This window comes from Dichotomopilus funicola (assembly GCF_033296635.1).
Source record: "Dichotomopilus funicola strain CBS 141.50 unplaced genomic scaffold C8A04scaffold_10, whole genome shotgun sequence".
In the NCBI taxonomy this organism is placed as follows: Eukaryota; Fungi; Ascomycota; class Sordariomycetes; order Sordariales; family Chaetomiaceae; genus Dichotomopilus; species Dichotomopilus funicola.
Genome location: NW_026944031.1, coordinates 67,465 through 80,650, shown reverse-complemented (window position 1 = coordinate 80,650; position 13,186 = coordinate 67,465). Strand labels below are relative to the sequence as shown.

General features: G+C 54.4%; 3 protein-coding genes across 3 annotated transcripts; 2 read left to right on the top strand and 1 right to left on the bottom strand.

Moving 5' to 3' along the window:
• Window positions 1–2,583: 2,583 nt before the first annotated feature.
• Window positions 2,584–4,711, top strand: C8A04DRAFT_9984 (uncharacterized protein; the record flags this gene model as incomplete). The annotated part of the gene is made up of 5 exons (XM_062785708.1): window positions 2,584–2,773; window positions 2,843–3,293; window positions 3,343–3,959; window positions 4,056–4,524; window positions 4,603–4,711. The coding sequence occupies 5 exons, from the start codon at window positions 2,584–2,586 to the stop codon at window positions 4,709–4,711; spliced, it is 1,836 nt and encodes a 611-aa protein (XP_062639503.1).
• A 3,689-nt stretch (window positions 4,712–8,400) lies between these two features.
• C8A04DRAFT_9976 (uncharacterized protein) lies at window positions 8,401–9,822 on the top strand (the record flags this gene model as incomplete). Its single annotated transcript, XM_062785703.1, has 1 exon — window positions 8,401–9,822. The coding sequence occupies one exon, from the start codon at window positions 8,401–8,403 to the stop codon at window positions 9,820–9,822; it is 1,422 nt and encodes a 473-aa protein (XP_062639502.1).
• A 2,707-nt stretch (window positions 9,823–12,529) lies between these two features.
• Window positions 12,530–13,179, bottom strand: C8A04DRAFT_25940 (uncharacterized protein; the record flags this gene model as incomplete). Its single annotated transcript, XM_062779753.1, has 2 exons — window positions 12,530–12,989; window positions 13,046–13,179. 2 exons carry the CDS (start codon window positions 13,177–13,179, stop codon window positions 12,530–12,532), a joined length of 594 nt encoding a protein of 197 aa, XP_062639501.1.
• Between the last annotated feature and the right edge of the window lie 7 nt (window positions 13,180–13,186).

Sequence of the window (13,186 nt, the reverse complement as noted above, 5' to 3'; positions counted from 1 at the left end):
GGCCCGGGCAACGTCCGGCATCAGAGCAACAACCCGAGAGGTTGTCAAAGGTTGTCTGGGCACCCGGCTGCGGACGGCCAAAGTTGTCGCTTTCGGCTGCGCTTGGCGTTCAGCGCTTCCTCGCAACGCCGACCCGGCCAATTCAGATCGCAGCGAGGATTACACTAGTTAAATCCCCTTGCGCAAAGATCGATCCTGAACGAAACGGCTTTCACGGCAGTCTTCCAGATGGATATGGACGGTTCGGAGATGCCACATCCCGGTATCTTTTCTTTATGTACCTAGCGACGCCATCCCTGCATTGTTGCGCACCCAAGGCAAGTTCAGATAGACAAGGCTTGTTGCGCCCGAAGGCCTGGGATGAGCAGTTGTCCTGTACCACTGACTTTTAAAAGCTGGGATGATGGGGGCTGGCTAAATGTTTGACACAGATGTGCCGGGTGTCGCCCAGAGCGACGCTTTCTTGGGTTGCACCTGCGCGCGGCATCAATCCAACCGCACGGACGTAGCTGGTCTGGGGAAAGAGAGATCCGGTTTTCCTGGGCGACGAAGTCGTCGTTGAAAGAAGACTACCTAATCTCTGTGTTTTTATCACTTCAAACACTAATGTTTGTCTACACCGAGTTTTCCGTCGTACCCCCTTTGGTTGAATTGGGCTCGGATTACAGGGTCATGAAAACAGTGTAAACAGTAAGACTTTGCCTAACTCTTTTCGCGTGCTAATTGGTCTCGCAGAAGGATGGGGAGAACTAGTCCATGCCAACTACATTCTTGTCATAGCTAGCAGTTGATGGGAACCACAACAATCCCCATCGCGCCTAGGACTGCTCAGTTTCTTCTATATCATCTTGAGGTGGCACTGAATCCAATATGGACCTCGCAGAATATCAGAGTAACCTCCCTGTCACAGGGGTCTCAATGCCGCGTCGTCTGTGCGGCACCACAGCGCTGGCCTTTGGTTCAAGGTCAGGTACAATCAAGACAGGCGGGATGTTCCCAGGAGTCGTTCTTGCTCAACAACTGCCGCCCAAACACGTTGCTACCCGTCCCTCCCGAGCATAATAGTTCTTACCGGTTCGAGGCATCTCTCTCACTGTCTCACCCAGTTTTTAAACGCTGGTTGACTGGTTCGGACTGTTGCGCTGCATCACAGACCTCATCTTGTGCGAGTTGAGAATTTCGGCTAGTAACATGCTTTACCTTGCCAACATCTCAGACAAGGCGGGCCTTCGCAAACTAACTCGGCCGTCCATGCTACCATGTTTTATTCCGTATCTCAACTGACTAAATCCAAACCCTTGCTCCCGTTCCCCAGACTTTTTCTTTCCGTATGGATCATCACTAGCAGCGATTGTCTTCAATGCATGCGGCGTAGCATTTGTCCGGACCGGTACGGCCGAATGGGACAACTCGTGGCTTGTTTGATCGTCGAACGCCACGATGACCTTCTCGCAGTATCATCCGATGTTGACGTTTCCCTGTTGATGATCTGGAAGTTTGCTAGAACATTACGCCATCTTCTTCGCGCAAATACTCACACGCCACTGAGATACTCGCGAGCCGAACTTATTCGACCACAGTAGTGGCCTACAGGATCTACTCGCAAAAGGAAATGTCCAGACCACACTGCACTTTACCCGCGTTGGACGTGTGACAGTTCCACATGAATGTCTTTCATAGAGCGCAGATGTTGACGCGAATACATGATCGCACACACACAGAGGTAAATACTAAATAGCTGCTATCGCGCTAACCGTCACGACTACCACTAAAACACTCGACAAATGCCCCGAGATGGTCCCTTTCGAAAGCAGGCAGCTTCTCTCCAGCTCATTTGTAATTCCCACCTGCCTCGCCAGGCCGTGTGGCAAAGGTATATCCAAACAGCAGTGTCCCGTCCTATTGTCATGGGACCCGAAACTCACGGCTGTAGCTGATGGCGTTCGCCGCACAATGCCGGTAGACATCCGGCCGTCACCCGACTCACCTGCCGCCCTCCCGAGGTCTGCTCCGGGAGACGACTTGACACACAAGACGGATTTACCCGGTAGGCTCCCGCCTTCCCTCTCTCCCTTCTGGATGTGACTCGCGCCGAGCCAAGGGAGGAAGACGAGACGAGACGGCCTTACAGATCGACTATGCAGCGTCTATCCCGACGGGATCAAAGTCTTGCCTCTCCAACCAAACGCGTTGGACGCCATCGCATGACAGAAACCACATGAAGCAGGTAAAGAGGTAAGCGCAGGACTTGTGACGACGTTACCGGGAACTTATCACCATGGTCTCTCCCTCCTACTTGCCACCCGGGAATATGCTGTCTTATGTCTCAAGGGATCTTCTGAGCCGATTATTTGTTATATCTTCTTGAATATGCCGTGCTGCTCATGGTATTGCCCTCTATCTCTCATTTTATCGAATGCCCTTCGTTTGCAATCTTTGTTACGCCTTTGCGGTTCCCCCAGATGACTGCTTAGACATACCACAAACACCACATACACTACGGTGCCTTATATTGTGATGAGATAAATAACACCCTCGCTGCATTGCGTCATGTACGCCTCTTCGTCTTCACCCTCAACGGCTATGGGGACGCCCCCGCCTCCCGGCCAGGTCTTTGCGTTTTTTGTCAACTTCTTCTTTCCCGCGCTAGCACTCGTCATCGTCTGCATTCGCGTGGCCGGCCGGTTAGTGGCGAGGCAGTTCGCCGCGGATGACTGGCTTGTATGTGTCGCCATGTTCATGTCGGTGGCGGAGACTGTCATTAGCTTTTTTTGTGAGTTACCTCCAGCCCATCGCATCGAATTTCCCATGTGTCGAGATGGATGGCTGACAATCGCACTAGTTATCAAGACCAACTTCATCGGCATCCCAGCGGAAAAGATTCCACCCCATGACCCAACGGAGGGTCTGATATGGTCTTACGCCGTCCAGATTCTGTACAACCCCATCCTCGCCTTGGTCAAGTCGTCGGTCTTGATTTTCCTCTCTCGGATCTTCGGTCAGAAGGACTGGGTCCGGCGGTTCTTGCTATGGCTCAATGTCGTCAACATCTCCCAGATGGTCGGTGTGTTCTTTGCTATCATTCTGCAATGCACGCCAGTTGCGTTCAACTGGGACCTTACCATTCCGGGTGGCCATTGTGTTGATCGTCGGGTGTTATATCTGCTCACCGCGGCGTTCAACATCCTGACGGATATCTTGATCATGGGGTTACCGGTGTGGATCTTTTGGGGGCTCCGGATACCGAAGCGCACCAAGATCGCGCTGTTGGTTATATTTGCCCTTGGTCTCTTGTATGTGAACATCCTATCAACCCTCCACGCCCATCCTGACGTCTCACAGGGTGACTATTACATCGATTGTCCGCATGATCCTGCTAGTTCAGGGGCTCTTCAGCATTCCCATATTTCCCAACTCCTCCAACAACGTTGGGTTCGTCATCTCAGCCGTCGAAACAAACCTCGCGCTCATCACCGCCTCGGCGCCAGCTCTCCGTCCCATCTTCCGTTCACGCGAACGCGGCGGTTGGTTCGCTCGTAGCGTCATGGCTACTAACCGAAATAACACCACCACCACTCGTGACCCGGAGATGGGCCAGAAGTCCATCGGCTGGGACCGTGAAGCGATGTCCATCGTCAATAGCGGTGTCGGTGCAAGTAAATTTGGTCGGGGCGGCAGCCGGGGCGGACGGAAAGGGAGAAGCGGCCGTTTTCACATGGGACGGGGCGGGAACCGGAGCCCGCTGCGTGGCAGCAAGATCAAACCCACGATCGTGCGTATCCGTTCCACAACGAACGGCGGCGACCGTGCCGGGCTGGCTGAACTGCGGAGTTCACCACGGTCAAGCGAGGAACAGACCATGACTAGCAACGGCATCATGCGTGTGAGTGATATCCAGCGCGAGATTGATGGCATCGTGAAAGACATTGCCGTGGCCGGCACAGGGCGGTACACTGGTGGTGGAAAATCACCATCACCGCCGGTGCCATCGACACCGATCCTAGCGGGACTTCCCCCGCCCCCATCAATACAGCACATTACCGCTGCCACAACAGCGGCCCGCGCCAATATCCCCCGTACACCACCTTCACAACCACCGCGAACATCCCCACGCACACCACCACCGCCACGAACACCGCGCGGGACCTTCCAGCCCCCCCGGACGCCACGAACACCACGCACACCGCGGTCACCACCACGAGGAGCCACAGCAACAACAACTACAACAACAACCCCAATGGCACCGATGGTCCGTTCCAGACCATCCATGGAAACCATCACCGTCGGCGCAACCATGATCACGCCACTTCCCCCTCGGCCAAGTACCGACGGCGGGGACGCTGTCCGACCCTCACGCACTCCCTCCCAATCCCAATCCCAATCTCAACCTCGCACCCGGTCAAGATCCGGATCACAGTCACAACAATCCCGCCCCGCACTGCTAGCCGAACGGTATTACAGCGCGAGTATCTACCCCGAGCAAGGGATGATGGACTCGGATGGGGATGATGATGGTGACGACGTGTCCGGGTATTACAGAAATACTGCCAGGAGGGGAGGAGGGGAGGGTGAGAAAGAAGGAGAGGAGGATGTATATGGGAGTGATGACAGGGTGTCGCGGTATTTGGACCGGCGGTTTGGGGTCGTTACGCCGCGGAGTGGGAGGACTCCGACCGTTAGGGGGTGGGAGGGGAGTGGGAGGCCGTTTTAGGTATGCTTTTTTGGGCCTTTCTTTTGTTGATTTTAAGAGATGGTGTTTACTTTCTAACCCCCTTTTTTTCTTGGTGTGTTTAACGGCCGGCGCAACTTCACGGAATACCCGAGTCTGTCATTTCTGGAGACCTGTTTTGTTTTATGTTCACGAAAAAGGGGTTGTATATAGCTTGGTGGCGCAATATTCGATAAAGCTGCGATACATATGTAAATTGTACGATGACTGATTCCTTGAGAACATCTTGATCGTGGTAGTTCGTATAAACTCCAGGGTTAGGGTTTACTTTGGGTCTCATATCCCTCAAACAAGACAATACTGCGAAGTTAGGCTTCACTCCTTGGCCCTGTAATGCTGTGAACGTTCTTGGTTTCTACCGCCTTACGCTTGGTTCTGGCCGACGGAAATCCAGCTGTACAAAGACAAAGATTTGGAATCCCCACGGAGCCGAAGCAAATCCGTGAGATCACTGGACGATGAAACACCCAACCCGCCGCCGGCTCGGGATCAGGCTCAGGCGATCATTGGTTGTTATGCGTACTCTTTGATAACGTAGGATGCGGTGGATAATGTAGCAACGGACATACAATGTAGACAAGTCACTTAACTGTTTGCGAAAAGGGGGGGATAGACCCATTTACCCCGACCACAATTTCAAGGTTTCCGGCCGGCCCCGGAGGTCCCCTATACGTACTGTGTACTGGGCAAGTCCATCATTCCGGATATGGTCTGTGGAAGAGTGTTTTTGCTTCACCTTTTCTCATTTTGCATGTGTGTGTGTCTTGGTGTTGTGTTTTTTGTGCGTCTGTGGGAAAGGGTTGGGAGTCCGTACTCAGCTCGACCACGCACGAACGGGCGAGCCAGCTGGCAACATGATCACTCCGAGTGTAAAAGACGAAAAGGGGGGAAACCCAATCCTCACAGGACCAAGAAAAAAAAGGACAGAAGGTAGAAATGCCCAAAAGCCCTCACCAGTTTCATACGCCCAAATGCGGAAGGAACCAATGAGAGAAAATTTCTCGAAGGTTTTGCAGACGTTGTTGTTTCAGGGTCCTCCCCTGCCGTTGACGACCCAGTTACGCCTGCCAATCTCGGGAAGGTGGAGAGGGCTTCCCGTCAATCGGACGGGGCGCCAAGAGGGGATTTCGACAGTCGGTTATTTTTTCTTTAGCCTTCTTTCACTTGTTCACTTGTGGGCTTTTGTCTACTTCGTATTACTCCGTCCACATACGATTCTACGAATAGGGTGGGCGGGAAGCGGCGGGGTTGGCTTGGGTTTGGGTTTGATCTTGCGCGGTTTTTGACAAACGGTGGGACGTGGGTTTCCGATTCATCTAAGGATACGAATATTGCCGGGTGTTTATCTTGGTTAGGTATCTTGAGTCACTTGAGTCGGGTGTTGAGAGAACACCGGGTTAGAACCGCGGCAAGACGGAGGAGGAACTTCATGAGCCCAAGATCAGATAACTAACTCGCAACCACCGATTCTTCCTTCTCACGATAACGATGGCATCTCTCGATTTCCCAGGATGCCTTGAGCGCCGTGGACCCCCGCGCGCCGAGCAGGCCGTGAGGAGATTTCCTTCAACGAAATGCAATGGAACATGGACAGAACATTTCCTCTGTGGAACTTTGGCGGTTGTATCATTACCCGCGATTCCCCATCCCGCGATTCCCGCCTGCCGTTCCCGTTTGCCCATTTTTGCAGCCCAACCCATTGAACCCAACGACAAGACTCGGCACCTTGTCAATTGGGTTCGGATTCGGCGCTTTCTCTTCCCAACATATTTCCGGTTCATTCGGGATCTCCCTACCTTTGCCAAGGGCGGAAGAATGGTGGGTTTACACATATAACGACTTGGGCGAGTCATCAGCGCCCACACCACACAGCCTCTGGTCCCGTGAGCGGGCCTTGGCCAATGGAAGCCCAATGGGGTTCGTTGACGTCGACGCTAATCACTTTCGGCCTTGCTTGGCTCGAGCTTGGTTACTCTTTTTGATAACACAGTACGAATGTAGTGTAGGTTGTGTAGGTTCATTTGGAAAGTGAATTAACGTTACCCCCAACCTTCTCTTGCTTCCCCGCAATCTTCCTTCTTAATCTGGTCACCACTGTCGCCAGGGCCGTGTGCGGGCGCGCCCCGGACGCCCGGATTGCACGGTCGGACAACAGCCAGTCTCGGCCGGGCGAATGCGGTCGCCCCTGATTATCTGTTGTCCTGTGAGCCTGTCTTCCCGCTGCTTATCTGCCTGTGTCGGCGAAGTACCCCGATCGGATGGTTGGCCTTTCACTCGAGGAACACGATGAATTTTCTTGAACATAGAGATCGAGGCTTGGGAGGACGGTCGTAAGGCTGTAGTTTCAAATGTACGAAAGGCTCCCCTTCACAAAACCAAAATGTCGAAAACGACAAGAACGGGCATGGCCGTGGTGACCACCTTGGCACACCCTTTGGGGCCGATGCACGATGACATGTGGTTGGCAGCCCGTTTTGTTCTGCTGCTCGGGGCACACCGTCAATCCTTATCATGAGCCCACTCTTCCTTAGGCCCTAGTTTGCCTGCGCGCGTGCCTTGAATAGGGCGATGTGCTAGATAGATAATACTCGGGTTCTCTCTCTTCTTCTCTTGTTCTTTCCTTTTCCTTCCCCGGATTCGATGTTCATCAAACTCTCGTCCTCTCATCGACGACCTGCGGGCTGGCCTGTCAAGCGTCAACTCAACAACAGTGGGGATTTCAGGCGGTCACCCACCACAGCAATCCCCCAACGGCTCCACCTGCCTGCGTTACGCCCGGCGCGCTCTACCGCACAGTGACGAGACAGTGCTGCGTGGCTGAACCGTGAACCACGGCCTCGGAGAAACCAAGATCTGGGAATCTGTTCCCACATCGAGATCCGCATTCGAGGTCACGATTTCGACTTCCTCCCCGACAAATACACAACCACCACAAAAAATCGCGCCGTTACCTCGATTCAAAACGTATCGCACGGCATCCTCAAACTTTGGGACAGGTTGCGCACATCCCATCCATCTCGCGACGTGGAAGACAAGCTTCCGCTCGCTGCAGGCGTTTTCTCAGGGTCCATTTGCTCATGGCTTGCCGAGGTGGGCCCGTTGCTGCGAACTTGGAAGGTTTTACGTACACGAAAACGGCCCTGGGGCCACGCGAGGCGTTACCGGCACGTTACTGCGACCCAACTCCCACCTGAACAGTGTGACTGGCTGCCCTGCTGGGCCTGGCGCACTCTGGCTCGCTTTGCCGCGTTCCCGATCGAAGACACAGAAGGGTCCCTGAGAAGGTTCGAGGGGTGGGCAAAAAAGAGACCCCGGCCATTCCGGGTGGGAATGACCCGCTCTGCACTGCAGTTGCGTGCGCGCCCGGCCGATCTGCACGCTACCCTTGTGCTTGGTTCGCGTCTGTGGACAAGATGATGTCGGCTCGATCCTATCTCGTTTCCTCCCGACGCACCCAGGGTTCCTCACAGGTCCAGCCACGTCGCCCGGTGTCCGGCCTTCCTCTCTCGCATTCTCCGACAATTTCATCGCCTGTGCGTCCGCCTTCCCCTTCGACATTCTTAAAAAGACATGAAGACGATTTCTTCGCCTATCATCTCAACACTCCTACCACCTCCACGACGACCACCACCTCGACTACCACCCCGAGTAGTACCACAAGCTCCGCCGCCATGTCAGCAGTAGTATTACAACGGCCGAGGGACCTAGCCCCGAATCCCTCAGAACCTGAGATGACACCTGCACGACCAACAACCCCTTCGAACCCCGTTCAAATTCCGCCACGCCCGAAATCTCGAGGGACCGGTCATGCACAAAAGCCGCACCGCACCACTCACCATGGCGGCCGTAAGAGTCACTCGCACCCGCGTTCTAAGGATGCGCACTCGCGCGATGCTATCCGGCCCTCGGTGGCCGCCCTGCTCGCCGTCACAAGCATCCCACCGCCCAAGGCATCGCGTAGTCGCCGGCAGAGCAAGAACGGAAAGCGAATGACTGTCGAGTCCTTTATTGAGCAGACGCAGGAGTCCGAAAAGGACTTCAGTTTGAAACTAAGCAGGAGCCCGCTCGACATCCTGCTCATGTCCCCCGAGGACCTCGAGGCCGATGACGAGGCCTCCATCTGCGACAGCATTCCAGAGTCGGTCGTCTCGACGCGGACCATTTCCCTAGAGTCCATGCCCTCGCTCAGCAACTCCTTCACGACAGAGAATACGCTCGCCTCCCTCGAATCCCCACAGACACCGCATCGGAAACGGACGCTTCAACCGATGCGCCGGTCCTTGGAACCAGTATTATCTCCACCCGGCGAAGCCGAGAACCACCCGCTATCGTCGCCTGAAAGCGAGGAGGACGAGCTCAACTTTGGCGTGTTTGGGGACAAGGAGGAGGATGTTGCCACAAAGACGTCACGGCTGCCCTTCAGCCCGCTGCGGTCGGCGTTCAAATCGAATCTAACCGCATCACTGCGGGCATTGCGGCAAGCCGCACGCTCCTTTTCTAACCTAAATTTCTCCTCGATCCCCCCGGAGGATTTTCTCACCCGTTCGATCTTGACTATAGACCCGCAAGTTCCTTACACCGACGAGCGTAGACCGCCGCCGCTTGAGGAAGAACCTACCGCTGCGTTGCGACGGTACCTAAACCCGACGACGACGGCCCGACTCGAGAAGCCGCCGGCTCCGATCGTAGCCTCACCCGCCCTACGGACCTTTACCGCCTCCATCCAAATGCAGACCTACAAAATCCAGCGCGCGCGCAGTGGCACGTCTACCCCCGGCCGTCCCCCATACCCTTCCATCGGCCCATCCTCCTCGTCGACAGCATCATCCCAAATATCATCCCAACCCGAACAACCGAAGCCTGCGGCCGAACACCCCCTGCCGGGGCCCCGCCAGCGCGAGATGCGGGAGAACCCGGATTTTATCCGCATCGCCGTCATGGAGATGGCCATGCGCAAGAACGGCAAGCTCGACGACCAGCGGCCTGGACGGGCACGTTGGGCGCTGCCACCGAGGAAGACCAGTGCGGTACCGTACGAGATTGGGGCAGATGGTGTACCGGCGCGGTGGGTGGCTGTTTCGGCCGCGGAGTAACACACAGCGTCCTACAACTTCATTTTACGACGGCGACGCCTGCCCTGGATTTTTATTACCCTTTGCGGATCCCGACGGCGATCCCTTTGCGAAACCCTTTCCCCCGAACCTTTTGCGCGGAGTATTCGGATGCAGCGGGTGTTTATCGCGAGTCCCTTTTTTGCTACAAATGAGAAGCCAGCAACTCCCACCACCAGGCATGCCAACGGACCCTCGTCATACGCCAACAAATCCGCCGGCCTTTGGGCTTGGCGCTTGGCGCTTGGCGCACACGACAACACGCGCTGCGGCGTCCAAATCGGGAAGGACGTGGAGAACCCTGGAACGAAGCCAAGCCATTCACCGGCCTTTTCTCTTCCAGCGATAGCGTTTGTTTTGACTCGGATCGAATTCGGGATTCCGCCCCGGCTGGTCGGCTGGTAGCGTTTGACTCACGGAACGGTTCGATTTTTTTTTTTCGGCCTGCCTTCGCGCATCCGGGAAATGCGGAAGAGGACATGATGACGGGATGCACAGCACCGCCCGAGCGATCCGGTCAATCCAGTAAAACAGACTCAGCCCGCGGTCTCTGTTTTCGGCTTGCACAATCAGCACGACCCAACCCAACCCGACTGACCCCCCGTGCGGGATGATGGGGGATGGAGGATACACCGCGTGGGGCTCCTCATTCTGCGGCTAGAAAATCCAAGATGGGCAAGCGAAATTCATTAAACTCGACAAACCGACCCGACCCGCCCGATCAGCCGACGGACCTACTACTTTTCGATACATCCGTGATGGGTGACGTGGTTCCCGTCCGAGTGCGGTTCACTGCAGCAAAGATCGGATTTTTTTTCCCCTCTCTTGCCTATCTTGCTGCATTTAAATATGCATGCGGGATGGGTGGGGGAAGATGGGGATTGGGCTTGGGATTTGCATTGGACCCTGAGCGGCCTTCGTTGGGAAGGAAACCCCCCGCCCCCGCATTCCGCACCAGGACAGCGCATTTCATTCAGCACGCAAAAAGAAAAAGAGCACAGCGAGAAAACGCCGAAGTCAAGTGAACCACGCTAATGGCGGTACGAAAGAAAAAGGGGTTTTATTTTGGGCGGGAGAGAGAGGGGTTAAATCGACTTTTAGCCCCCACGCCCGGTACGATATGTAGTCGGGTTTTCGATTTGAGAGGTTTGGTCGGCCTGATCAAGCATGGAGGGCATGATCAATTAGGGAGGAGAAGGAGGCCACCGGGTGCTGCCCAAGCGGAATGCGTTACTATTGCCTCACTTGATGCTTTTTTTTTTCTCCCGGTTTTCAACATATTTTGTCCCCTAGCGCATTTCAGGACTGGGGCCTACAACGGAATGCATGTGGACAGCGCTGCATTGGTGCATTTTGGTGCATGGTGCATAGGTGCATTCTTTGGGCATTGAGGGGGGCTTGTTTTTCAATCGTTTTCTTTTTTTGGTCTTTTTTTCCCGCTCTGGTTGACTTTTCCTTGAGGGTGGATGGACGGCAGCATTGCAGCATTTTGGAGCATGGAGCATGGAGCACTGGAGCATGGAAACCTCGGGCATTATTCAACCTGCTGCAGCATTGATATGGGATTGACCAAAACGGGTTTTTAAGGCAGCGGTTGGCCCAAAAACAATGGCCTGTTATTCGGGGACTGCGCTTACTTTTTGCGTTACTCGAGTTAAGAACGCGTTCCGGCAAGCGGACATCATTATCATTACTTGCTTAGGTACCTATCAATGGTCGTCGACAGAGTTGTTAAACATCTTCCTTATCTCCCTATCCGCCCCTAAGATTAATTATGCTATCGTTGTCGCTGTTTGTCGTCATTGCTCGCTAGAAAGTAAGATGTTTTACCGCATAGTGTCACTCGCTTCTGTATGAGACCGCAACACAAAATGGAAGATGTAACTATCCCATTATGCCCAGGCATTGAGGTTTTCCTAGTGAACGGTATGACTATGGGGCCCGGATTGCCATGGTAGCAATCGTGAAGGCCTTGACAAGGTTAATCTCTCATCAGTCGTGTTTTAATGCGGAGGGAAACCAGTGTCCAGATTTGAGCTGTCCTCAACTCGGCTGATACGTATTCCAAACACCAGGCAGGGTCTAGCTATGAACAGATGTACAGTACCTACCTAGCCATGCAGGCCGGAACGGGCCGGGCTTCACGAGATCGCGGGGAAAGAGGACGGTGACACTTCGACACAACATAAGGAGCAAGGAACGACGCATGTACTGTAGAGTACTACTGGGTACGGTACGCACTTCGGTTTTCGCTAGCGAGGTTTTAAGGAAGAGGTAAGTAATTATCGGTGGGATTGTAGTACACAATGTTATGACTGGTTACCGGCGAGTAGATGGGGATATATCACCGTGTTACATGGGGCTGTCGCGAGGTGTGGTGACATTTGCTGGGGCATGGCGTGCGGATGGCGGAATGTGTGCACGAAGTGTTGTTCTCATGTGTGTGTAAATACTGGCTGACAGCCTGTTATTAGGACGGACTGGCTGCCGTGAGGAGCCATTGAAATCGTGTCTACCTAAATACAGGAAGGTGTTGTTACATGGGCACCCCAATACCCAAGAAAGAGGTGCACAGCACCGCAGAAAAGAAACATGTACTGTACAAAAAAGATCTTTTCAGATGTTCGCACATCTTGATGTCAACTCATCACACAAAAAGATTTACCATGCTCACTTCCCCTCCATTCCTTCAGCGCCTCGGACAAATCTTGTCCAAAAGTGTCTCGATCTTGGGGTTGTGCTTTCGAAACGAGGGCCTAAGACTCGTCCTGTGCTCCGAGGTCAACTTCCCCTTAGTGATGGAGAGCTCACGGTAACGAAGAGCACCGCTGAGGCCGCCGGCGCCGATGCCGCCAAGAACCATGGTAAGAATGGCAACAGGCAGCATCTCGGCATCTCCAACGACAGGGTAGATGGTAGGACCGCCGTTACCGATCCCCTCGACGGCAATCAGAATGCGCGCCATCCCAACGCCAATACGGCCGAGGCTCCCAAGGGCGGCGTCGACAAAGGGGATCAGGAACAGTATGCCCTCGACGATCTGGAGGACGAGTTCCTTGGTTCTTCGCAGTTTCTCGTCTTGGCCGATTCTCTTGACCTCTTTCATCGACGCGACGGCGTCCTGAGGAGGAACACGGGCATGGCGAGGACTTCGACGGTATCAGCCAGACTGCCCTCAAACATGTCAAGACCGAGCATCATGTACATGTCGTCGTACTCGTCCCAGATGGTGTCAAATGTCTTGCGCGCCTCGTCCATGACGGCCTTGGGGTTCGGCATCTTAAAGTCCGATTTGCCGATGGGGAAGCCCCAGTGCACCTTGTTGTAGTCGTAGCACATGCCCGTG